Source organism: Rhincodon typus, chromosome 18, assembly GCF_021869965.1.
Source record: "Rhincodon typus isolate 14 chromosome 18, sRhiTyp1.1, whole genome shotgun sequence".
NCBI classification, from domain to species: domain Eukaryota; kingdom Metazoa; phylum Chordata; class Chondrichthyes; order Orectolobiformes; family Rhincodontidae; genus Rhincodon; species Rhincodon typus.
In genome coordinates this window covers 12,049,564-12,076,947 of record NC_063349.1, presented here as the reverse complement: position 1 = coordinate 12,076,947, position 27,384 = coordinate 12,049,564, and the positions used below count along the sequence as shown (strand labels likewise).

At 40.6% G+C, this 27,384-nt stretch overlaps 1 protein-coding gene across 1 annotated transcript in view; it reads right to left on the bottom strand.

Annotated features, from left to right (window-relative positions):
• Positions 1 to 27,384, bottom strand: part of LOC109929754 (metabotropic glutamate receptor 8) — a 365,314-nt gene that overhangs the window by 143,372 nt on the left and 194,558 nt on the right. The window contains exons 3-5 of the mRNA XM_020529332.2: positions 21,602 to 21,737; positions 20,239 to 20,393; positions 19,659 to 19,796 (exon numbers count right to left, since the gene is read on the bottom strand). Of these exons, the coding sequence (XP_020384921.1) occupies positions 19,659 to 19,796; positions 20,239 to 20,393; positions 21,602 to 21,737 (429 nt within the window). The remainder of the gene's footprint in view (positions 1 to 19,658; positions 19,797 to 20,238; positions 20,394 to 21,601; positions 21,738 to 27,384) is intronic.

Below are 27,384 nucleotides of genomic sequence, written 5' to 3'. Positions count from 1 at the left end.
GACATTAGTAGAAAACAACTGCAGCAATTTGAATTCAATGTCGGTGCTTTTGAGATTATCTACTTTGTACTCAAGAAAGCTAGATCAGAATATATTCAAATTGGTGAGATGCTACAAACTATGGAGGAGCAGAGATTTGGGGATCAAGGTACACAAATTATTATAATCTAGTAGCCAGCTGTAAGCCATAATTTGCAAGATGAATAGATTGCTGTTTTATATCTGAAAAGGATAGAAAGGATGAGGGCCAAAGGTTTCATACAATTTTGCAAAGCTCCAGTTAGATCCAATTTCAATCATTGTATTATGCCCTCATCCACTCCATAGGAAGGAGGAGAATGCAACCAGAATTACACTGGAGCTATAAGAGATAAATTATGAGGTCAGTCTGTGTCATTGAAATGCTTCTGGAAGTGCTCTGAAGAAGGGTCACTGCACCTGAAACATTGACCCTGCTCTCTCTCCACAGGCGCTGCCAGATCTGCTAAGTTTTTCCAGCAATTTCTGTTTTTGTTTCTGGTTTCCGGTCTCCACGTCTCTTTCTACTTTTTGTTGAATTGAAATGCTTAATATGGTTGAGTTGGAAATAGAAGAAAAATCTAAGCATAAACTTAAACAAGACCAAAATTAAAAACAGATTTATAGGTCTTTGTCAGGCAAGAGTACTATGGGTTATGGAAGCAAGGTGGATGGAGTTTAGATGCCAATCAACCTTGATATGTCTGAATGGCAGAACAGTCTTAGGGAGAGGCAGGTCCGTAAATAGCTACTTCTATTCATCAATTCTCACAACTTCCAAGTGTAATTATAAAAATGATCTGAGGTGGTGGGAAAATGCTACTGAGCTACTTGATGTTGTTTCGACATGGAATCTAAATAATAAGTATTTTGATGGTTTGTCTTCTGACCTAATAAACACCTCATGCCCTTTCATGCATTGGAAAGTCGTTTATTTAAATCTCTTTGTGATTATGAACTTAAAAATAAGGCAGAATATCAAATACCTAATATAAAGCTTTGAAATAGAAGGGCTGAATTGAGCTGAAAAAAATCCCAGCTCAGACAGCTTCAAAAATCTAAATAAATTGATTTGTTTTATAAATATTGCAATATAGCCCATGAAATGTGATATCATAATATGCTCATTACTTTCATATGACCATACAGAGATAAAACAATTATTCTAAGAGATTCAGATTATTACAATGACTGCTCTGTTTATTCAGTTTACCATGGAATAAATCAGTTTAATAATTCAAACTAAACATGTCTTCTAGTATTCATGTGATCTGCCTTTGAAAATATTGATGAAACACAGATGTAAGAGATATTGTTGCATCTCCAGGTCTTGAGCAGAGACAGGATAGTCTGAGACAAAAGCCATAAAAGTAAGATACTCGGATTGTTTGTGTGAGCGTATGGAGTCATCAAACTTAAGAGGGTATGTACAGTAATTCACATCACTGTCCACGAGTGAAATGTAGGTCTAAAAGCACTGCAGTGGATGTACAAGACTATTCAAAACAAGAATGGGTATTATTTGCATGACAGAATTCTTGAACATAAAACAAACACATCAAAAAACAGGAAACTCAATTGACTAAATCATAACAGTGCAAAAGATCTCAGAACAGGAAATAGTAAGCACACAAGTATTAATAGCTGGAGAAAAACTAACTTTGAGGACATCAGAAGTGGAACTTTTGGTTTAGCTTGTGAAGCACTTGAAGAGGATTTAGAAGTGCACTTTTATAATCAAAAGATATGGAGCTTGCCAAGGTGTATTGCACTCTGCCGGAGTGATAAGAAAAGGGTGGGATTATGCCATCTAAAGTCGTTTGAAGAACCATCAGTAAAAAAAAAGTTGATAAGATTGGATTATGAAGCAAAGATGTTTTCTATAAGGAAGTAACCAGAATGCAAGACTTTTGGAACACATGAATTAATGATATCCTGAAAACTCCACAATTAATAATTTTTCTGGATTTGCATTTGAAGGTCTGTGGCTACCCAGATTGTTTCTGGTCAATGAAAGGGCATTAGAACATTTTTTAACAAGACATTCCTTAGGAGTCACATGTTTGTGATAGCTTTTTTTTAAATGGAAATCAGCAGCCTAGATTTAAGACTGTCAGGATCAAAGCTCTGCTTTGGATTTTTTTTGGAGTAGTTGGGAAGAAGCCTGCGGAAAAAAAAACAAGCTTCTCAACTCAGTTTTCCTGTTTCAGGAAAAGAACCCTTGCTGTAAGAACAGGATGGTGCCTGGAGCCCTGATCCAACTGCTCTTGTGTGGGAATGCTCTGAAAGAGTTTATAAATATTTCCAGAATGATTGCATCTACCTAGATCCCCATGGGCAACTGCATGTGTTTACAGTCGTCTGTCTTGTGCACTAGAACATTGGATCAATGCTCATCTGAACTTCTCAAACCTTACCCTTTTTGTCCCCAAGAACTAAGACTTATTGGCCAGAAGTGTGTCTTTTATTTCTCTGGCTGGCACAGTGGCTCAGTGGTTAGCACTGTTGCCTCATAGCACCAGGGACCTAGATTCAATTCCAGCCACAGGCAACTGTCTGTGTGGAGTTTGCACATTCTCCCTGTGTCTGCATGGAGGTGCTCTGGTTTCCTCCCACAGTACAGGGTAGGTGGATTGGCCAAGCTAAATTGTCCAGGGATGTTTAGGTTAGGTGGGTTAGACATGGGAAGTGGGTCTGGGTGGGATGCTCTTCAGAGGGGCAGTGTGGACTTGATGGGCCAAATGGCCTGTTTCCACACTGTAGGGATTCTATGAATATCTAACTAGAAAAATCACTTCTTCCCTGTGTGTTTGTGTTGGGTTACTTAAAGTGGTATTTATATATACAAAATACAAACTAAGTGTATTAACCAGTTTTTGCATTTTCATTGCATAAATTGGGGAGGCAATGGCCTAGTGGTATTATCGCTGGACTGTTAATCCAGAGGCACAGATAAAGTTCTGGGCACCCAGGTTCAAATCCAGCCATGGCAGATATAGGAATTTGAATTCAAACAAAAATCTGGAATTAAGAACCAAACAATGACATTGAATCCATTGTTGATTGTCAGGAAAAACCCATCTGGCTCACTAATGTCCTTTAGGGAAGAAAACTGCCATCCTTACCTGGTCTGGCCTACATGTGACTCCAGACCCACAGCAATGTGGTTGACTCTTAACTCTCCTCTGGTCAATTAGGGATGGGCAATAAATGCTGCCTAGCCAGCAACACCCTCATCCCGTGAATGAATAAAGGAAAAAAAATTGTTTTATCAGAAATCAATAGTTGTGTTTATTGAAGAATCCTGGTTGATGGACCTTTCTAGTTGAAGTCTATTATTGAAAAGATAGATGAGTAACCAGTTCTAGAACTGGGTAAAACAAGTAAATTTATGTGACCCATGCAGTCGAGAGACTAGAGAGAGACTACACTCTGTCATCTCAGGGGTCAAGTAACTGTAGTCCTACCAGACCATAGGACTAGTTTAAGAAAGAGACAGCTAGTAGTGAGTTTAACCTGAGGGTCACCATGCCTTAGATAAGGGGAGAGGTTGAGAAGGACAGTCTTTCATGGTAACCTGTCAGTGCAGGAATTGAAATCATGCTGTTGGCTTCACGCTGCATCACAAATCGGCCATCCAGCCAACTGAGCTAACTGGCCACTAACTACCACATAGAAGATCAATATCTCGTAAAAGCTAAATAACCATTTAGGAAGTGAGAGGGCCATACAGTCACTAATGCATGGTGTCTTGCTATCAAAACAATTGAGATATTGGACCTTTTAATGTGTAACTCTGACAACTGTCTGATTCTGCTTCTGACCACCCCAATTAACCCATTACACAGCAAACATTATGACTGGCTTTTCTTTCAGACCGTACAGGGATACTTTCTTGAGCACCATTAGTCAATGAGGCGACCTGATCAATGTGATCTTAATTTGCAGATGAATCATCAAAGCACATTCACTGTAGCCAACTTTGACAAGCATGTGTGTTTTGTTCCTTAGAATCGTAGAATCTCTACAGTGTGGAAGCAGGCCATTTGGACCATTGAGTTCACACTGACCCTCTGAAAAGCATCCCACCCAGACCCAGACCCAGACCCACACCCCTACCCTATCCCTGTAACCCTGCATTTCCTATGACTAATGAGAAATTTAGCATGGCCAATCAACCTGACCTGCATAGGTTCAGACTGTGGGAGGAAACCAGAGCAAATCCTAGGAGACACGGGGAGAACATACGAAATTCACAGAGAGTCGCCCAAGGGTGGAACTGAACCTGGGTCCCTGGCACTGTGAAGTAGCAGTGGTAACCACTGATCCGCCGTGCCATCCCTTAGTTCCCAGTCAATCCCTTATGGTGGCAGATTTTATTTGACAATAAAAGTAGTGGCACATCTGGAGATAGTCAAATTTTATTGCTGAAACCTGAAATGCAGGTGCAAATTGAATTCATTAACGGCAAGTGGACAGTAAATAGCAACACCTAGAGACTGGCTCTCCTGAATGAGCTCTTCTGTCAAAAGGACTTGTGGAAATGCTCGGTTCCAATTCTTGCCCGTGGGAGGCTGCCAAACCATTCCTAGAATATAGGGCAACATCAGCTGCAGACACATCAGACAGATCATAGTTCTAAATGGTAACGGAAGAAAACTGATTCATTAAAACATTTTCATTGACAGCTGGTATGTCAGGATTGTCAAAACTGCCACACCAGCAAGGATGTGACAGGTTAGCCCAAGGACATAAATTATTGTCTAACAATATGTAGGAAAAATGGTAGTGCAATTGTCACATCTGAGAACAGGTAGAATATTTCAAAGGCTACACTACGAAATGATATTAATTCTGATAGCTCAAATGATGAGTGGCATTATCATTACAAATAGGTGAGGAGGGGAAAATCAGTTCCCCTCTTTAAATCTGTCTCAGTCAGTCGTAACAAATACTAATTCCTTCTTAGCCCATAACTATTACACTTCAATTAAGGATGCAGTTAACTAGATAAAAATGAAGGAGGCAGTTATAACTTTACTTGAGCGAGAGAAAAGAATGCTGTTATCTACTAACCCCGAAGAAAAGATAATTAAAATGCAGCATCACACATGCACATCGACATACAAAGTTTAAAAGGGAAGTACATTGTAAGCAAGATTTAAATCTCTCTCTCTCTCTCTCACTCTCCCTTCTCCTCTTATCTTGCAAGACAGTGCTGAGTGAAAAATGAATTGGGTATACAACCATTCACTGAGAGCTGAAGGAAATCCACGAATTTTGCCATTGCTGAGGATACCAGTCAACAAATAAACAAAGAAGGAACTCTACGCAGTTTGAAGCTGCTCTCTTGAGGTATTATATTGTTAACCAGAGACCACAATTGTTTATTTGTCAATGGCTATCTTCGGCAGTGGTGCTGTTTGTAGATATCTATGAGTTATCAGTGAATGTTTTTTTTACCAGGCACTGTCTTCTGAGATGATGAGAAAGACAAGTAAAGAGAAACAGTCTTGCAATTCTGTTTACAATCTATTTTCCTTTCTTTATGCACTGCTGCTTAAAAACGGCCTCTGAAACATGATACTGTATGTTGTATACTCTTAAGCATGACTCTAATGTCTTTCCAAGCTGGCTGACTGGCAGGAGGACCTTTCATTTCGCAGCATGTGAAATCATCATACACGTGTGAATAAAAACAGAAATGTGAACTTTTTTGACACTGGCTCAGTTAATGGTTTTGTTGTCTTTAGATAAAATGGTAATTTCAGTGCAGATGATTTTTTTAAATCCACATGTATCTCCTCAATCCATGGTCAGACACCTACTACAGCCTTCAGGTTATGACAGTCAGGTGTTGGAAGTTCAAACTTGACACTCCATATTTATCACAATGTCCACATACACTTCAGTTACTGCTTCCAACACATCACCATTCCAGAAAGAGGGATATCTGTTTTACTAACCAAGCTGGCAGCATGCATCAGGAATGTAATTATATTACTCAGTGACAAGAAGTTGGCTTCAATGATGATTGCAAAAGCAGCTGGCTTCTCTGCCATTACCTGCAAATCTGGTGCCCTCTCAGGGATTAGCAGAGTTGCTCTGAATATGAGCTAAGCACCTTGAGCACTTAAAAAGCAGCATTGCAACAATCCAGCATAGCAGCTTTGACTCCCAAGGTTTTCCATTCAACTGTCCAAACTCCTGGTAAATCCCAATTTTCTGGATAAAATATTGGGCAGAATCTTCCCAGTGCCTCATGATGTCAGCTATGCCAGAATCATGCAAGATGCCCAGCAAGACCTATCTGTATGCCAGGACCAACTTGTTACATCCTTTAACAAAGTTCTGAGAGTTGTAAAAACCATATCCTTTTATTCTCGGAGATAGTAGGAACTGCAGATGCCTTTTATTCTCCTATATTTTTGATTGTGGGCTGTAAGAAGAAGGGGTCTTGTTTAAAAGCCAATGACGGTCAAGGGATTGCCACACCTTTTAAAAACAAGTCACCTTGACACTCATTGTAAGTGCTGTTTACACACTTGTCTGTTCAAGCAGTAGGAAAAGCTTAAGTTCAGATGAGCTGGAGCCAGGATGCTGTGTCCGAATGGTGAGTTACCCACCAATAAGTGGCTCGTCTGTAGTATGGTGACCAGTTATTGATTATAAAGGCCTACTCTGTGGCAACAACTATGTAATTGGTTTCCAGATAGCTGAACTGCTTGGGGCTGTGAATGTTTGAGGGAGATGGAAAGACTTGATCATAGTCTGCAGTTAAAAAAAAACTCAAGCTTGAAGATAGCCAGTTTATTTCTCCTCACCAGTTGTTATAAGCTGTGACTTTTTACTTAATAAGTTAAAACCTTGATAATTGTGAACTAGTCACCCTGTGCCTCCGACAAACAAGTGAAATTACCAGGAAAAGGAACACTAAGAAGTGTTGTTCCAATCAGCAACAAGATTATTTCAGCAAATCCTGTGGACAAGGACCATTAGACTTTTTTTTTCTTGTGCCTGTCTGTATGTGTGCATCGAGGGGAGATTTAAGTGGGTCAGAGTTTTAATGATGAGAGTTATATTTCAACAGTTTATAGTTATTTTTCTGTGTTTAGAAGAAGTTATTGTAAGACAAAGTAATTTGTGTTAAATACTGAAAACCAGGTCTGTGCTTTCTGTGAACCCATGTCTAAAAGATAGGGAAATTCAATAGGGACCTGATTTCCAGGATGTTACCGCAATGCGTTGAAACAGAGTCAAGGCAGGATTCTTTTTAGAAAGTTGCCTATTCTGGGGGATTATTCCTTATAATGACAATATTAATTGCACATCTTACCTTATTAATATTCAGCTTCTAGCATGGTTCGTTGTGAACAAACTAGATGCTGAGCCCTCTCAAAATGGAAGTCAGAGCAGGTATGTGACCACTTCACCTTGCCACTGGCTAAGCAGAGCTGTTATGTCAATCATCACACTACAGCATCTCAGGGCACAATCCTTGAGCATCAGCTACACGCTGTCCTCAAACACGGACATCCAATAATTGTCAACCCCTCAGGATCCTCAGGTCCCTTTCCGATCCATCCATAGAATGCTTAGGAAATTGGAACCTTGGTTGCAGGGTGCACCAGCAGACAGCACTGAAAGACAACTGTATGGACACACTGTTCACAACAGTGATTTTGGACCAGGCTACAACTCAGGACTGCTCACTTACTTGCTCACTTTTTACTCACTCGCTCAGAGCCTGGCCACATGCCCATAGCACCCTGCTTTGCCTTGTAGAATCATAGAATCCCTACAGTGTGGAAGCAGGCCATTTGGCCCATTGATTCCTCACTGACCCTGTGAAGAGCATCCCACCCAGACCTAACACTCCCTACTCTATCCTCCGATTTCCCATGGCTAATCCACCTAGCTTGCACATCTTTGGACTGTGGAAGGGAACTGAAGCATGTGGAGGAAACCCACATAGACACAGGGAGAATGTATAAACTCCACACAGACAGTCACCTGAGGGTGGAATCAAACCTGGGTCCCAGGTGCTGTGAGGCAGCAGTGTTAACCAATGAGCCACCGTGCCTCGTGTGTTGATGTTTCAGCCAGAGCCGAAAGGCTATTGGAACTGTTCTGTCACATGCTCTTGTGTACAGCTGCACAGACAGAACTGCTGGTTGGTCAGTGTCTGTCCAGCGTCTCAGAAAGCCATTATGCTATAATGGCAATCCAAGACATCAATCTAACACCTACAGCACGTGCCAGTGGTAGACACACTGCACGTTTGTTCAATTAAGTGACCACGTTGGAAGCTGAACGGGGACTAGTCCTCAGTCCCATCGTAGGACACAGTGGGGATGCTGTTGGTTGGGGGTCAGTCTCAGACAAATGTATAAACAGGAGAATGGCCATGGTCATTTATTGCTCAGTCTGGTCCAGGTCAGCAGTTGTATCAGACACAGGGTGGTCAGTCCAAAAGGTCTATCAGCAGTAGTCAGAGGAACCAGGTATTATCAGTTGGGGAGCTGGAATTACATTGGTCAGTGGTCCTGTCAGTCTTCTTTAGGGCTGTTTGTAGAAGCCAGAGGTCTGGGAAGAATACATTCTTGGGGATCCATGTGTTGATCAGTGAAGAGGGAGGCTCATTGTGAAAACAGGTTGAGGCAATCAAGGCTATTTGGGGGGGTGGTATGCAAAGGCCTGTGTAGGGGAGGGGCCAAGGGTGGTGATGGGGGGAAGTCAAGGTTTCAGTAGCTTACGCGGAACAGAATTGGAGGGCATGGCAGGCTACGAAACAGGCGTTCATTGGCAGTCACCATCAGCGTGGCCTCCACAAAGACAGTGTATCCATAGAATCCCTACAGTGTGGAAACAGGCCTTTCACCCCAACAAGTCCACACTGACCCGCAAAGCATCCCACCCAGACCCATCCCCCTATAACCCATCTAATCTACACATCCCTGAACACTACAGACAATTTAGCATGGTCAATCCACTCAGCCTGCACATCTTTGGATTATGGGAGGAAACCAGAGTACCTGGAGGAAACCCCCATTAGACACAGGGAGAATGTGCAAACTCCGCACGTGCAGTTGCCTGAGGGGGAATCAAACCCAGGACCCTGGCGCTATGAGGCATCAGTGCTGACCACTGAGCCACCGTGCCGCCCCAGTGTGGAGGACTGTGGAGGAGCAAATGCATTAAGTATGGTGTTTGAAACTGTAGCTCCACTCAACCTGTAATCCTTTTCATTGCCACTTGTAATGTACACAGTGAAGATACTTAAGGGTCAGATGCTGGTCCAAAGCAATTTGCACCATCCCATTGGTCCTTTGGAAATGGAACAGTGATGTAATGCTGGAATGATTTTATGATGGTTTTTGAGGTAATGTGTTGGTCACACTGTCATTGCGGCACCTTCACCAAGTTGCTACACATGCTGAGGCTGAAGCTGAATGAATGATGGGGATACATCCCCATTTATCAAGGTGCAGCATGGCTCACAACCTAGAGGAATTCATCCAACACTTTTACCTGCAGCTCACATTGCACTGACTGCTCAGAGAGCTAAGAACCTGTTTTGCTCCTTACATTTCCCACCCAGCTCATTTGCAGCAAGAGTCCTGCACCCAGCCACAGGTGGTCACTGTGGTTGTCTTCTGAAGGACATGAAGACTGGTGCAGGAGGGAGGTGGGCAAGTCTAGGAGCAGCAGCAAGCTGCTATGGGGAATGAGGAGCATCCACCTCAGGCAGAGGCTGCAGCTGTTGGGCCCTTCAGAATGTGTTAGGTCTGCAGGAAGACTGAAGTTTTTCTCTACCTGACTCCATTTCCAGGAAAAGAACAAGGCGCAATTTTAATGCAGGTTCCTTTGTCCCAGGACAAAAATGTGCTGGATGCCAGAGTGAGACCTGAGGGCTACGGAAGGCTACTTTCCTGGACTCTGTGTAGGTGCCCTCTGTGTTGAACTTGTAGGCTACTAACTCCTTCCAGGGAGTGTGTGGCGAGTGACTTTGTGGGATCTCTCACTCATGCACCCACAAATACATCAGGACTGGAACCAACACCACCTATGCAAGGTTAGACTGGTTTATTTTGAACTCCCACAATGGCGTCAGTGTTGTAGCCCAGACAGTAGGACTTGGGAACATAGCTGGGATTCCCCAGATGCAGGCTGTGATCGACTGAAGACATGTGGCACTGAGAAGGCCATGTCAGAATTCATCAACAGGAAGGGCTTCCACTCCGTTCATGTTCGGCTGATCTTTGATCGCTGTTACTACTTCCCAGAGGAGTGTGCCCACTACCCTGGCAGCTGCCAAGGCTCCTACATCCTGGAGCACTCTGGCACTCTCTGGTTTGATGGTCCACGTGCCTTATAAGGCTTGTTACTAGGGGATAAGGGCTACCCACTAGGATCAAGTCTCATGACACAATAGCACAAGCCTCAGACTGATGCAGAACACAGATACAATGCTGTCTATGTTTTGACCAGGGCCATGATGGAGCTGCTGAAGATATGTTTCCACTGCTCAGAAGGGTCTATGGGGGCCCTCAAGTATGAACTGGCCAGAATGTGTTCACATCATTCTCTCGAGCTGTGTTCTGCAAACTTGCAGCAGGCAATGAGGTGATTTGCTGGATGCTGAGGAACTTGAGGAAAGGGAAGAGTCTTCCATCGGGCAGAATGTGGACATTGGAGAGTTTGGAAGCTCTCCTGGTCCCTAACAGAGCTCAGTTGCACGGGAAAAAAAAATAGAAATTGCTGGAAAAGCTCAGCAGGTCTGGCAGCATCCATGGAAAGAAATCAGAGCCAACGTTTCCAGTCAAGTGACCTTTCCTCTGAACCTTGTTGTGTGGGTGTTACAAGCCAGAAAGAACCTGATTGACAACTGGTTCCAATGGATGAGACATGAGTGCAGCAGATCATTGTGGATTGTAAAATATTCATTGGTCATAATGTTATCGTTTAATTTGCACGATGCAGCCGCTTGGAAACAAAAATTAAAGAACATCTACAATCTCCCAAGGACAACAATGCATACAAATTAGCTATTGTCAATATCCAGCCTGTAAAGAGTCTGAAGTATACAGTTTTATGGCTATGATCACCTTCAAAGCCATTGTAGAAAGCCAGTCTAGCCCTGCTCTGAAGTTGCAGTTGTGGTTGCAATAGAAGACAAATTTTAATGAAGATCTACTTCACAAAGCAAAAGTATTTGACATCACTGTGGCTCAGAGTTTTTTCCTGAACAAAGCAGGCAAATATGGCCTCCTAGGAAAAGCTCCTTCCCTCTTCCTTCTCCCTGTCCCAGCAACTTGACCACTTTGTGTTGCCTTTGTTTATTATCCCTATCGCGCCAATGGTAAAGAAAAGTGCATATTATTGTACCACATCTGGGAGTAATCCACATCTTTCTGTAGAATGCTTAAACAAACCTGCCTCATTCTTTGTGTGAACTGTGTAAGTTTAAACAATTCTAGAAACACTGAAATATTCCTAAATATAGCAGCCAGTAGAAATCAATTAGCGACCATCCTGAAAGTAACTGGTGATCCCTTTAAATAGTTTCAGTTGGGTTATTATTCCAGTGCATTCACCGCGCATGTGTTTAAGATAGAACTTTAAGAGCTGAAGCTCACTCTGCATACTTCTGTTGGCCACTGTCTGCAAGCAAGCTGAACTCCTCACCAGAATGGCGTTTGGCACAACTAGCTCTAGAAGTGTCTTATATGTGTTAAACAATACCCCGTGGCACTGAAAAGAAACTAGCATTATCCAGCTTAATTTTATGGACGGGCAATGCTCAGCACTGTTCTAACCCTTATAACTTAGTTGCTTTCTTCTTGCTGATCTGTCTTGCAGAGTTAGGGCTGGAAAACCCCTTGCCAGATCTTATGCAGGTTGTGCTATTAAACATTTTCATCACTGATGAGCAGGAAAACCTATTCCAGACAAACAAAACTTATTACGGGACAGTTACTATGATCTATGCAATTCCCTGAAAATATGTTTTTGGTTTAAAATATTCCTTATTTATATTGTTATAGTTTGTAGTTAAATTACTACAGGTGCAGGGGAAAATTAGTATTTTTTCAGGTGTTGAATTTTTGTATTTTGCAATTTATGATAATAATGAATAGCATGCTGTGTATTGCTGAAGAGAACGAGAACCTTACAAACCTCAAGGCAGCAATCAAGATGGATCAGCAGACCTTCCAGTAGATTTGATCACTGAGATAGATGCAGCCAGGCTCCTAAGGGGATTAATATTAATGTTTACTGATCCAGATTGGACTTTAGCTAGACGGACTTACAGATGATGATCTATGAGGAGTTTCTTTCCTGTTTGCACACAAACTGCTAAAAGCAATGAGCACTATGTCATCTGGTTAATTTTTGCCTAGATTTAGAAAATGAACTAATTTTCTCAGTGCTCGTTTTTATTTTACTACCTCCTAAATATGGTACAACCAATGCTTCGCTGGAACTAATTTTCAATCTGTGAGACTTCCTTAGGGGTCCTAAGGTGAGCTGAGGCAGCATAGAAGACTCTCATGGAGCAGAAGGACACGAGTTCACTTAATCTTGATTTTCAGTATGAATAGAAATTGCTAGAATCGCACATCATGATTCTCTGACACTTTGGTTTTAATCTTTCCAATTAGACCTGTTACTTAAATCGCACAGACATTAAATAGGCTGCTAACACGTCATATCTTATAGGAAAGATGAATTGTTACCAGCTTTCCTTCATTATCAAAGAGGACTGGTTTGCACTCTAACATGGCTGTGGAGCCTGTATGCAGACCTGTTTGAGTTTGCATAGTGTGGACTAGGATTAATTGTATCATATTGTTTGGAATGACCAGTCTTTCTAGCTTGATTTTTGCCCTTTGCTGCCTGCATTATTTGTTGTTTGAAGGAAAGAATACTTGAGTTCACTCTCCAGGTAGTAAACAGGCACTTTTCGCCCAATCTGTGGCACTATAATATTGGGCCACCTCATAAGCAGTGTCTAAATTTAAGCTGTGAAGACATGACCACACAATTATTTTATCATCATTTATACATCTTGCATTCCTACACTATCTGAGCTGAGCTTTCATGATGAGTGCCCCAATTCAAGACCTTCCTATACTTCGTAGTACCTCAGCATTGGCACTTTGTCTCCCATTTGATGACCATGACAATTTGAATGAATTTCATGTGGAACCTGTCCAACTGTTCAATATGTCCAGTGCAGTCCATGTCTCACATGTGTATACCAAGTTAGAATCACCACAGCTTTGTACATAGCTAGTTTTGTTGTCATTTTGAGACCTCATTTCCTCCACAGTCTCTTCCGTAAATGGACAAATGCTGAACTTTCTTTAGCAATTCCATTTTACTGTGGACATTTCTAGAAACTGAGGTAATGGTGCATCTTTGATAGTTATAGTAGGTGGTGTATAGACAGAATTTAATGGTTATTGGTTGAGTACCTCTGTTCTTCTTAAGCTGATGGTTAGCTCATGGTCATCAACCACCTTTGAAAAACAGTCCATGATCCTTTGATGGACATGCTCACATTGTGACATGAGGACACAATCATCAGCAAACTGTAAGTACAGTATAAATAACAGCATGCTAAATAAAGCTCATATCTGGAACGGGGCATCAGGTTTAATACAGAAGCTCAATACTGTTGATTCATTTGTGCATACTAATTACTGCGTGTCCATAGGGAATCTGTATATGTCTGTGGCAGCATGATTGAAAATAAACAGGAGATTGGTTGGAATGAAGGAAGTGTCCAGTTTTGCAATTGTTGCTGAAGAATAACTGTCTCATGCTTTTAAGCATGTTCATTAATAATTTAGTCAATCGTAATAATAGAGATTGGCAGGTGCCTGAGGTGAATGGATAAATGAGGTATATTTATAAATCCCCACATGTTAACAGCTAGAAAATGGTATATAGTAAGTGATTTCCACCTCAAAGGGCTCCTGTTCAGTAAATGTAATGTTAAAACACAAAAACTTTCCACTTCCAACTCCAAGCATTATCCCAGTGCAGAACAGTGTAAAATAACTTCATAGTTAGATTTCAGCTCTTTGTAGAAGTGTGTGCTCCTGCATTACTTTGCCATGATGTTATGAACAAATAGGTCAGAGTATAACATCCATCACTTTCCCTCTGGTGCTCCACTGCAGTCTAAGTAATCAGAGTACTTTAAAGTCACTGCCACTGCATTACCTGAAAGGAATTCACAGAAGCAGAATCAAAATGACTATGGCCAAGATTCTTATCCCAATCATGACCCAAAAGGTCTTTGATACTGCCTTTGCGAATTGGAACCAATAGGATCCTTAGCAACCAAGAAGAATGAGATATGTTATAACACAGCCATACAAAGCAACACCATAAAATGTGTTAGATCTATTTACTTGCATTTAGATAGATCAGCGTTAAGTTGGAGGAATTAATGGCAAAGACATTCCTTACTGTATACATCCATCTGAATCAATTCTTCAAAGGCACACGATAAATATTATTGAACATTTAATCTGTCCTCCTTGGTTCCCACCACATTTCTGTTCTGGTGGGGTTTATCAATTGTAAATTACAATTTTGTTTCATTCATTCACTCCATGGCACTACCACTTTGTACCTGAATCTCAAAACTCATTCATTAGGTCGCGCCTTCTCACTACTAAGCCCAAGAAATGAGATTAACATAAGACAAAAGGAAATGTACAAGAAGTGATCTCTTCTCAACCAGTTTAATTGCTGTTCTGTCCTAAATGTCCTGTTTTGCAGCAAACACAGTTTGATTCTATTCATTTTCTTGCAGAATCTAAATCCCTCTAATTAATTGTTGTTTCATAATCAAATGTTTATCACTAAAACGACAAGAAATCAAAAGGAAAGACTTGCATTTACACAGCATCTTCAATGACCACTAGCTGCTTCAAAGTGCATTATAACCAACATAGTTTTTTTTTGAAATGTTATTAACTGCAAGATGTAGGAAACATATTAATCAATTTGTACACAGCAAGCTCTGACAAGTAACAATGTATTAATGATCAGATAACCTGTTTTCATGATGTCCATTTGAAATGAATATTGGTCAGAATACCCGTGTTAACTCCCCAGCTCTTCTTCAATAACACCAAGGAACTGTTATGGCCATGAAGGGCAGACATGGCATTTAGTTTACATCTGAAATACAGCATCTCCAACAGTGCAGCAGTCCCTTTGTGTCAGCCTAGATTTTGTGCTCAAGTCCTGGATTGAGATTTGAACTCACAACTTCTTAATTCAGACTGTTCATTGAGCTACTTACAATTAGATTAAGATATTGAAATAGCCTCACTGTGTCTTTGAATTTGTTGTATGAGGATCATTTTCTTGAAATCTTTGTTCTCCCTCTCCTCTTCTCTTTATATAAAGTCCACGCTTCCTGGCAGCCTGATTAATTGAGGAGGTCAGGTAGGAGAAGTAGTTATGATCGAGGGTTGGTCTTGATCACTGATGGCTGTGGAATCCAAAATGGTGGTTGCCAGGAGTTTGATTGAAGGCGAGCAGATGGTGACCTGAATCAGTGTTTTCAGTGATGGAGAGTAGGTCAGATGATCATCGTGCGATGGTTACAAGTGCCAGTAATGGTTGGGGGTGACTGAGGTGGACAGGGTACCACACTCAATAGGAGTTGGGTAGTTACACTGATAGTCAAGGGCTCCTGTGGTCATCAATGGAGCACAGATTGCTGGCACCAGGGGATTTATTACACAGGTTGTTAATCTGGAGGATGCACTTCTGTTCCTTCTAACCCACAAGGAACAGCAGTAAGGTCAATAGTCACGTGGATTCAAATAGTTTCATGTTCTTGCAGCTGTCCCTTTTTCAGGAACCTGTGAATTCCATTCAATATGAGTTCAAAACAGCTCTATTGTAAGACTGAATTGTCAAAAAGTTAAAGTTAAATGGTTGCCAAGCTTTAACATCTGAGGTTCAAGATAGGTTAAGTTCTTCTTTCAGACTTTTGATATTTCATACAACTTACCCAACATAAACTCACCAGTTTTGAGAGCTAAGCCTCATCTTAAATTGACTCAATTAATCTCATGAATTTGACTCATATATGTAACACCAATAACTTTAAAAGGAACACACATCTAAACTTCAGAAGAGTGCAACACATAACGTAGATCAGCAGAACAGCCTAGTCGGTGTTGTGGGGTGGCCCATGAGTTGCCGTTCCTGTTAATTGACCCACAAGCACTCGTTGATCTGCTCTCCAACATTTAGTAACATGCTTGAAGATGTTGTTCAGGGGCCCCTGGAAGTTCTAACTTATTGTAGTTTGCAAGATTTAATGTTCCTACACTTCAAAACAGTCCTGTGACTTAATATAAACTTCACTAAAATATGCTTGCTAACAATTTTAAAAATATATGGACTGAGCATTTCCTGCCGATTATGCTTCCTCCATTTCTTTGTCAATCACACTTTGGTAGTTACATAGAAGTTTCTGCATTACACTTTTTAAAACTGAGACGGAGCAGATATTTTGAATGGAGAGGGAAATTCTCTATGTCACATCAAACACATGACATATGGAGGTCTTAATGTGTGCTAACAGTCACGCTTAAAAAGACAACCAAAAAGGAAAACATTCAGCTTAAGTGCAAGTCAATTCAATGTGAATTCACTATTGTTTAATTCAAAACAATTAGATACCATTCCCTTAAGATTAGTTTCACAATAGCATAAGATATTATATTGTGATGAGCTAAAGAAGAGACCCTATAATGATTAGTGCTGCGTAAAAAATGGCACAGTGATCCTCTGCTGATAAAACATTCATTAGCTTTCAACACCACAATATATAGATTAGACATATAGACAGAAATATAGATGGAGTGAGAGGATGAGGTCTGGAATGTTTCATGTTGTGCTCAATTCAGCTGAGAAAATCACAAGAGCAGTGATATTTCAGACTCAATGCAAGCATTTGTCAAAAACATCATATGTAACAGTCAAAACTCATCAAAATTGTGGAATTTGCATACAGTTTAATACTGATACACATATTTTTCATAGCTGTGTCTTATCTACTGCAGAATTGAACATCATCAGTAAGCTAATACCCATAAACACCACTGTTAACAACAGCAAGGTGCACAACTCTTCAGATTCATCCTTAAACATTTGTTATCCTCATGATGAGTCTTTGGGGACCTACTATACAATGTATCCCCCTCAAAGCGGTTAGAAATTTGGAAGATGTACCTCAGATCATGACTCAGAATACAGATGAGGCTTTTGCTTCATCAATAATCCTGTTCCAAGATCTCCACGTACATTGTTAAGAACCAGTGCTGACTCAGTCGATGATTCTCCATCCATAAAAATCACAGCATTGCTAAAATAGCCATCAGCACAAATCTCTCTTTGAATACCAATGTCTCAGAAAAAAAAAATCCTAAAGTAAAATGTATACTTGTAAATGAATAGTTTTACTGAAGATGCAGGTGATTTAGGTCAGGAAATAACATACTTACAAAGGATTCGATTTATTCATTCATTCCTCCATTATGAATTCTACACCCATGAAATATTTCTTCCCTTCCACACATTGATCAACACATGCTATCATCTTACTGCAATCTTTATCAGTAATAAATATGTAACTAACTTCACAAATGTTTGAGGACTATACAGAGCAAGGATCAATACGATAGCAGGAAGTTGTTTGTGCAGTTGAAGATGGTTTAAACTAATTTGGCAAGGCAATAGGGGCTTCAGGTTGAAAGGAAAAGACATAAAGCTGGAAACATGAAGCAGGAAATTAGTCAATGAGTGTGGAAGGCAGAGGAAACAATGGTTATAAAACAGACAGCAGACGAGTTTGGCAGTGTTCAGTGGTGTACAGTTATGTAGTGATTGGAACAATGTTGGTCAGATGGATCTCATAGAATATGAGCTCCCTGGTTGGAGCTGTAAAACTGGGCTAATCAGGGAGCCCTGGCAGACAGATATAGGCAGGAGTGTCAGGGATTCTGCTCACTCCAGAAGCTAGCTCTGAGCTAGCTGGGTCAGTGCCTTATATTATGCACATGTAAATAAAGGGTGACTTGGTGATACCAAGCCTTCGTGGAGTTATTTCATATACCATGTAAGGAGTTTATTAAATAGGCCAAATAAAATAAGAGCAGAGTTAAACATCTGGAAGTTTAATACCAGAGCTATGACTCTACCATGGTTTTGAGAACAGCAACAATGGCAGCTCACTATTCAATGTTACAGGGTTTTATATGCATTGGATACGAAGGGTGTCATTACATTGATTAGCAAAACAATTGGAAGGATGGTTATGGAAGGATCATCAAGTGAGAATTACTGGATTAAACTGAAGAACAAAAATGGGGCGATCAGAGCCTGAGAGGATATTATGGATTCCCCCAAACAGAATGGCATAGAAAACAAATACTTATGCAAATTTCAAACAGCTACATAAACTACAAGCAATCTTCTTTTTTTTCAGATAACCTAATGGTGGGGCGTAAAATCAGCATAAAAGATAAAAGAGAGTACAGATATCTTAAATTTAATTCAGGAGAACTACTAAGCTGGTATGTAATAGTCTACTAAGTGGCTAAGCAGTCCAGACTTTGTTTTAGGGAATGTGTCTGGACAGGTTGAAGTGGTATCAGTGGCTATGATTACAAATCAGTTAGTGTTAGTTTGGAAAGGGACAAAGATGTATCTGGGTAAAAGTTCTATTAATGGGCCATTAAAGTGAATCACACAGTATTTCCAGGCATCAGGAAAGTTGCTACCCACTTCCTGCCTGTAGAAAATGGTTAATATTGATTGCCTGGTCACCAATAATACAATTCAGATTCTTAATTTAGTTTCAGATAAATACACACATCTCCAGACTTTGTCACAGCTGTGATCACAGCATAGATGCAAGGGTGAATGTTAGAGGTGACCAGAGACTTGGCAAAGCTGAGGTCACCAGGAAATGGTCATGGCTGCCCTACAACATTTGCCCTGATGGCTTTAGCTTTGCTTTAATCATCTTTAGCTCCATCTTAAGGCCAGGAATGAGACTGTTCATTGACAATTATAGTGGTGCTCAGCTCTATTCACAATTCCAACAGTCCTGAAGCAAACCAACTTGGCCTACATGAGGACAGGAACAACATCCTGCTTTGGGATGAAAAGTGGCTGGTAATATATACACCACACAAGTACCAGCTCCCAAAGAAAATGTTGAACTACTTTACCCTGACTTTCAAAGGCACTACCATCAAGTCCCCAGCTTAACTGACCAAGGAGTAAAGAGTGAGGGAGTTAACTGGGCTAACAACATGTTACTATATAGTAACAGGATTATAGGCAATCTGAGGTAAGTGGCTCAACTCCTGATCTGAAAGATTCTCAACATCCTACAAAACAATCTGCAGCAACCTAATGTCAGATACGCAGCTTCCAAGCACAATACAAGCACTGAAACTTGAAATTGTTGATCAGTGTTAGCCAACTGCCACTAAGAGATAATAGTTTACACCAAGAGCAAGACATAAATCAGTAGAAGCAGTCAACTGTGCCAAACAGATTGTACTCTAATAAGTACACTCCATTACCTGTGCATTTCTTGACCTTGCTATTTCTTTTCCCATGCCAGCTTAATTTACAGTTGAAGTTTTCCTCCCAGAACTCAGCAAACCAAACATTCCTTCTGTTGTTCTCCAGTGTACGGCTTCTGAAGTATCTGTCAAAGCCTGAGGAAGAAGCAAAATGGTCAGATACGTCAAACTGTGGAATGTGCATAAAAGTTTTTGAACCATCTAAAATGAGTGATGTAAGTCAATAAAATGATGGTGCTGGTAACAGTGTCACTTCTTTTCCTCTGTAGTTTATTACACATTGGATTTTTTATTTTTAAAAATCCCAAAATTTATAACACTGACAGTGCAGCTAACTCAGATAAGGAAATACAGGAAAACTTATCACTACTGTCCTGAGCTCTGACAGTCTGCAGTGTAAATAAATTAATGTGGTTTGTTGCCAATTTCCCTCAACACTGATCTTTTCACCTCTGGAGGGAAATATTACAGAGTGTGGCACTTTTCTGCTGAGCTCAATCTCAAGTCATGAATTTCAATTAGGACACAGGAAAATGACCAAGACAGTTCTCTTAGGAAGTTGTTCAGGTAATGCTACCTTCAATCGAGGCTCTCTTGGGAAGAATAGTGACAGCTCCTTCGGCAACTTCTTCTTGCTGGTGCACTGGTGCGACCTTTGAACCCCAGCTGTCAGAGCCAACCCAGAGGAAGTGCTTTGTCTGATTGGATCTTTTGGCAGCCTCCAGTAAACGGCTGTGGAGAAAAGGGGCAAGCAATTGTGTTACTCACATTGCACTTTACTCACATTGCACTTGGAAACAGTAGCAGTCCTTATGGCTCATCGCTCCAGCCCCAAGCACTAAAAAGGACAAAAGTGCAACCCACTTAAGCCATCGCATTGACAGTTGAACATATAAAAAGAAAACAGCAGAGACACCTGTTTGAAGCCTGCATCTGTGTCATAGTAAATGGTCATCTAATCTGATTTAATTCATTCCATCTGTCATGTTCACTTTGCCACCGATCCTCCACCTTGGCAGTTAGTTTCTTATCTATTGCATTTGCAAGCATCAGAAAACCAGTTCTATTTCCCAAAGGACAAAGGCTGCAGCCTGAAGTGTCATTGAGTTAGAGCTCCCTGTGTCCCTCAGAGGAATTCACAGCCATTACAAATCATTGCTTTCAATAGCTTTACTCATTTGCAATATTGCTGTGATCTAAAAGCTGGCTGAAATCCATGACACCATCCCCAACTCCTCCCTACCCTTTAGCAAAATAGAAATTGGCATCACATAGATGAGCAATTTTCAGGGGTCCTGAGCAAAATGCAGTCAATAGGTCTTCAATTTTTACACAGGCTAGGAATACTTTGGCAAGAAGCTAACTTCCTGACTCCCCAAAGCCTGTCCATCATACACAAAGCACAAGTCAGGAGTGTGATGGAATACTTCCCATTGGCCCAGATGGGTGCAGCTCCAACAACTTTCAAGAAGCTTGACACCATCTAGGACAAAGCAACCCATTTGATTGGCACCACATCCAAAAACATTCACTTTCTCCACCACCGACGCTCAGTGGCAGCAGTGTGTACCATCTACAAGATGCACTACAGAAATTCACCAAAGATTCTCAAACAGCACCTTCCAAACCCACTATCACTTCCATCTAGAAGGATAAGGGCAGCAGAGAAACGGGACACCATTACTTTCAAGTACCCTTCCAAAGGACTCACAATTCTGACTTGGAAATATAATACTGCTCCTTTATTGTCACTGGGTCAAAATCCTGAAACTCTCCCACCCCCGCTCCTAACAGCATGTGGACTACTATGGTCCGAGAAGGCAACTCACCACCACCTTCTCAATAGCAGCTAGTGATGGGCAATAATTGCTGGCCAGTCAACAACACCCACATCCCATGAATGAATTTTAAAAAAATTTACATAAAGGAGTTATGCGCACCTGATGTCATCTTCATTTGCAAATATAATTATTCCACGAGCATTGGGGGTTTCCAGCAAGCGTTTGATGATTTTGTCAAATTCGCCCGGTTTTGGCTCTCGAGGAATTTTCAGTGACTGAGCGATGCAAACCCTACCTAAGTGAAAGAATATTGCACACTATTAGCTAAACAATCAAAGCAGCTGCAATAGTTAACCACTTACCTTACCATGTGTTGGAATGGATGCCATCCAACCCATGTTGGCTTGCTCTATTTGGCCTTACTATGAGTGCCAATGAAACGCCCCGGGCACCAGTAAAACTGAACATAAGTGCCACAGTACCACTGATACAATAAGACAAGCAGACAGTCCAACCAAATTACTGTGTTTTAAATAAGTAACAAAGCAAAATACGAAATATAAGCACAACAGAATTATTAGAGTTAAAGTGTTCTTGTCAAATAACTCATTCCACAGGCACTTGTAGTGGAGTAGTAACGTATCTACCTCTGGATTTGAAAGTCCAAGGGGTCAGGGACAGAAATCATGAATCCTGGTGCTACTCCTGGCCAGGTCTCTGGCCTGCAGATAACCCCCACCCCTCTTTTAAATAAATGAGGAGCTGTAATATTCTCACACCATTCATACATGCAGAACAGAATTTTTTTTATTCATTCACAGGCTGTGGGCCCCACTGACTAGATCAGCATTTATTGCCCAGAGGGCAGGTAAGAATCAACCATATTGCTGTGGGTCTGGAGTCACATATAGGCCAGACCAGGTAAGGATGACAGATTTCCTTCCCTAAAGGACATTAGGGCACTGGATGGATTTTTACTGACAATTGATAATAGTTGCATGGTCATCATTAAAACCTTAATTCCAAATTGATTATTAAATTTAAATTCCATCACTTGCCATGGCAGGATTTGAATGCGGGTGCCCAGATCATCAGCTGAGTTCATAGATAATATCATTAGGCCATTGCTTCCCCAGGCTACAGAAAGGATATATTCATTGAGGATCCATGAATATCCTACAAAATGCACTGCATGTAAGTTCTTCTTGCAAGGCTCTCCACTAGATTCCCAATGCTGCAGAGAAGGTCACAGAGTGAGAAGCACACAGATCTGAGACAATTCTAAATCTAAATTACACAAGGAAGAGATGAGGCCAAGGATTTATCTTAGCAACAGTATTACTGGTTCAGAATGCAATATCCAAGATGTGTTGCAGCTTTAATAAAAAAAAAAGTAGCACTCCAAGTACGAGTGAATCACTTTGACTCTGGCTCATTTCACATCATTGCCCAGACTACACTGACATTTGGGTCATCAGTTGCTAAGCCTCTCATGATATAGCTCTGTCAGTTAAAAGAGACACATAACAGCAGCTTAGGATCAATCTAACCACCACTATCAACAACCCTAGCCTATTTTTCTTGTATTGACTTGATAAAGGTTGGGAGCTAAGTCAAAAATGAAGAACTCGAATTTATAATGCACCTTTCACAACCTCAGGTTGTCCCTATTGCAATTTATAGCCATTAAAGAACTTTTGAAGTGTGGTCACTGCTGTAACGTAAAATAAAACTTTTTCACACAACCATTATCCCACGGGCAGCAATGTGTTACTGGGTTGAGAATACAATTTTAGGTGTTGGTTAAGGGATTGATATTAGCCAAGTCATCAAAGAGAATTCCCCAGCTCTTCTACAATATAGTGCTGTGGCATCTTTTGCACTGTGTTATCAGAATGGATTTTGTCTTCGAATCTCTGAGAATTCAAAACCTTCTGACACATTCAAGAGTGTTATCAGCTCTGAATCATGGCAACTATACTTTCCTATTATTAACAGTAAATTTAGAGTATTGTTGTAATGTAGGATTTACATCAACGGGAGCTGCAGCTTAAGCTTCATCTGCTTATTTCGTTACAAATTTTCTTGGAATGATAGATCAATTAGGGTCAAGTATGACTGTATTTTTAGTATAATGGATTTGCACACCAATTCTAAACTCAATTTGCAATCATTAGCAACCCTCGATAATTAAATTTTCTTTGGCTCAATCTGAACCATGTTTCAGAGATAAAAGGCCAGTGCTTTTTAAACCCATCTATCCAATTTTTCCACTGACGGGTTGCAGATTCAATTAATTAAACATTGATTAAAAAGGTACAGTATTTACAAGAACAAGGTTACATTGGCATTGTACTGAATGTAAGATGTCAGCACCACTGTAGTCATGGATTGTAACCTCAATAATAAATTGTTTATGATCATTTTATCTTAGCCAGATCGACAAGTGAGTTTTTAAAGTTTGTTGGAATGGAAGAAATTGACATTAGTGTTTATCCTATTTTCACAGGATATTTCTCTTGCAATAATCTGATTGCTAATATGATGAAATGCTGCTGGCCTGAAACGTTAACTGCATCTCACTTCACAGATGCTGCCAGACCTATCGAGGCATAGCGTTTTCTGTTTTTATTTCGGATTTCCATTGTTACCAAAGTGTTTTGCTTTAGTGCCACGGTCACTGATCAGTTCTGCTTCTCTTTGTTATCGATCGGTTACTAAGTGTTTACTTTCTTTAATTAATATGTAGCTAAAACAAGACAACAGTGGAGTTTTCTTGAATATTGTCTCAAACTCCCATTATAATTTACTGGAAAGACCAACGGAATTCCCAGAGAAACAAAGAAAGCAGCTGTGACCACCAAAGATCAAAAGATTTCTGAATATATTAAGTTACTGAATGAAACAACAAGCTTTTGAAATATTGCTTAGGCATTGTTATTAGTAAATATCATTTCAGAGAGAGAAGAATCCTTCCAAATGGAATGATCAAAACCCAAGCCCTGTATCTTCTTAACTAACTCTTTGCCTCAAAAGCCTTTTTGACTCAGGTTAAACCATGCTCTTCACAACTTAAGCCTCCCAATCAACCCCAAGGTAAGCTTTCAATCTCACATCATCTCAGTCATAAAGACCATCTGTAATCAAACCATTAAACGTAGGCGTAAAAGTAGGCCATTCAGACCCATCTTGTCTTCTCTGCCATTCAGCAAGATCATGGGCCGATCTGATAATCCTCAAGTCCATTTTCCTGCTATTTTTCCATTGATTCTCTTATTGATTGTCTCAAACTTGAATACACCTGTTCTATACAGTGTTAAAAAAAATCTAAAAATTCACTACGTTCTGAGAGAAGTAATTCCTCCTCTTTGCTTATATGGGTTGACCCCTTATGTTGAGATTATGCCCTGAGGTCCTGGACTCTCCCATAAGAGATAATAATCTTTCTGCACCTACCCTGTCAAAACCTTGAAAAATCTTGAATGCTTCATCCAGGTTGCTTCTTATTCTTCTCACCTCCAATGTGCATAGACTAAAACTACTCAACCTCTCCCCCTGAGACTTTTCCTCCAGGCCTGGTATTACCCCAGTGAATCTTCTCTGTACTGGCTCCAATGCCAGTATATCTTCCCTTACATAAGGGACCCAAAACTGTACACAGTATTCTAGCAGTGATCTAACTAATGCCTCATGTAGTTTTAGCAAAACCTCCCTATTTCTATCACAGAAGTTGCTGGAAAAGCTCAGCAGGTCTGGCAGCATCTGTGAAGAGAACTCAGAGTTAACGTTTCGGGTCCGGTGTCCCTAGAACTAGAGGCATTCTGAGGAAGAGTCACCAGACGCGAAACATTGATTCTGATTTCTCTTCACAGATGCTGCCAGACCTGCTGAGCTTTTCCAGCAATTTCTGTTTCTGTTTCTGATTTATAGCATCCGCAGTTCCTTTTGGTTTTTACTCCCTATTTCTATACCCTATTCCCTTGGAAATAAAGGCCAACATCCCGTTTACTTTCTATATTATCTGTTGAACTTGTACATTAGCTGTTTGTGACTTTTGCACAAGGATTCTAAATCCCTCCATACTGTAGCTTTCTGCAGTCTTCCTCCAATTAAATCATATTCAGCTCACCTATTCTTCCTGCCAGAGTGCATAATGTCAACATTTTCCACATTATAATCCATCTACTGAGTTTTATCGCACTCACTCATTTTTTTTATTCATTCACGGGATGTGGGCATTGCTGGCTAGGCCAGCATTAATTACCAATCCCTAATTGCCCAGAGGGCAATTAAGAATCATCCATATTGCTGTTGGTCTCAAGTCACATGTACGCCAGACCAGGTAAGGATGGCAGCTTCCCTCCCTAAAGGACACTAGTGAGCCAGATGCGTTTTTCCCAACAATCGATGATGGATTCATGGTCATCATAAGATTCTTAATTCCAGATATTTATTGAATTCAAATTCCACCATCTGCCATGACAGGTTTTGAACCTGGGTCCCCAGGACATTACCTGGGTCAATGGATTAACAGTCCAGTGATAACACCAGTAGACCATTGCCTCCCCCTATGTGCATGAATATATACCTCTGCAGACGCTTTGTGTCATCCTCATCAGTTGCCTGCCCACCTATTTTTGAGTCATACACAAACCTGGCTACAGTTCATTCAATGCTTCTCATCTAATGTTATAAATAATTGCGGCCCCAGCACCGATCCTTATGGTACACAACTAGTCACAGGTTGCCGTTCTGAAAATAATGTCCTTCTGCTAACTCTCTCTTTTCTCTTAGTTAACCAATCCTCTCTCTACCCTGCCTCCAACATCATGGGCTCTTATCTTTTTAAGTAGCCTAATGTTGGTAACTTCTCATAAGCCCTTGGGTCACTGGACCTGAAACGTTAACTCTGATTTTTTTCTTCACAGGTGGTGCCAGACCTGCTGAGCTTTTCCAGAAACTTCTGTTTTTGCCCCTGATTTACAGCATCTACAGTTCTTTTGGTTTTTATTTATGCAGGCAAGTAGGACGAGTTTAGCTTGGGAAACTTGGTCGGCGTGGGCAAGTTGAACTGAAGGGTCTGTTTCTGTGCTTTATGACCCGAGGACTCTAATGCAGTTTTCCAAAAGTCTCGGGCTTTTCCAGAATCTAAGAATTCTTAGAAGATTACTACTAATGCATCCACTATGTCTGTAGCTACTTCTTTTAATATTGTAGGCTGCCTCCCATCAGATCCAGGGGACATATCAGTTATGAGCCCATTAGTTTCCCTAGTACTTTTTCTTTAAGGATACTTATTGCATTTATTTCCGTTCCTCCATTTGTCCCTTGAATGTTTAGTATTTTGGAATACAATTAGTATGTTCTGCTCTGAAGACAAATGCAAAGTATTATTCAATGTCTCTGTCATTTCCTGATTCCCCATTACTAGCTCCTCAGCTTTGTTCTCTTAAGAGCTTATGTTCAACTTGGTCTGTCTTTTCCTTTTTATATATTTGAAGAAGCTTTTGCTGTCCGTCTCTTGCAAGTTTATCCTGAAAGTTTATCTTCTTATTATTATTTTTTGGTCATCTTTTATCACTTTTTAAAATTTTCACAATCCTCTGCTTTACCATTTTTTTTTGCCACGTTATATTTTTTTCTCTTTCAATCTGATGGATTCTTCAGTTTCCCTGGTTAACAATAATTGGCTTATCCTTTTCCTAGAATCCTTCTTTCTCACTAGGGTACATCTCTGCTATGAGCCATGAACTATTTTCTTAAATGTCTGACATTGTTCCTCAGCCTTCTTTGCTGCTAAATTCCTTTCCTGGTCCACTCAGCTAGCTCCTCACTCATCTCTGCCCCAACTTCATCCATCTGGTAGTGATATCCTTATCCATGCTGTTGTCGCCTTGAGATAACAAGGTGTAGAGCTGGATGAACACAGCAGGCCAGGCAGC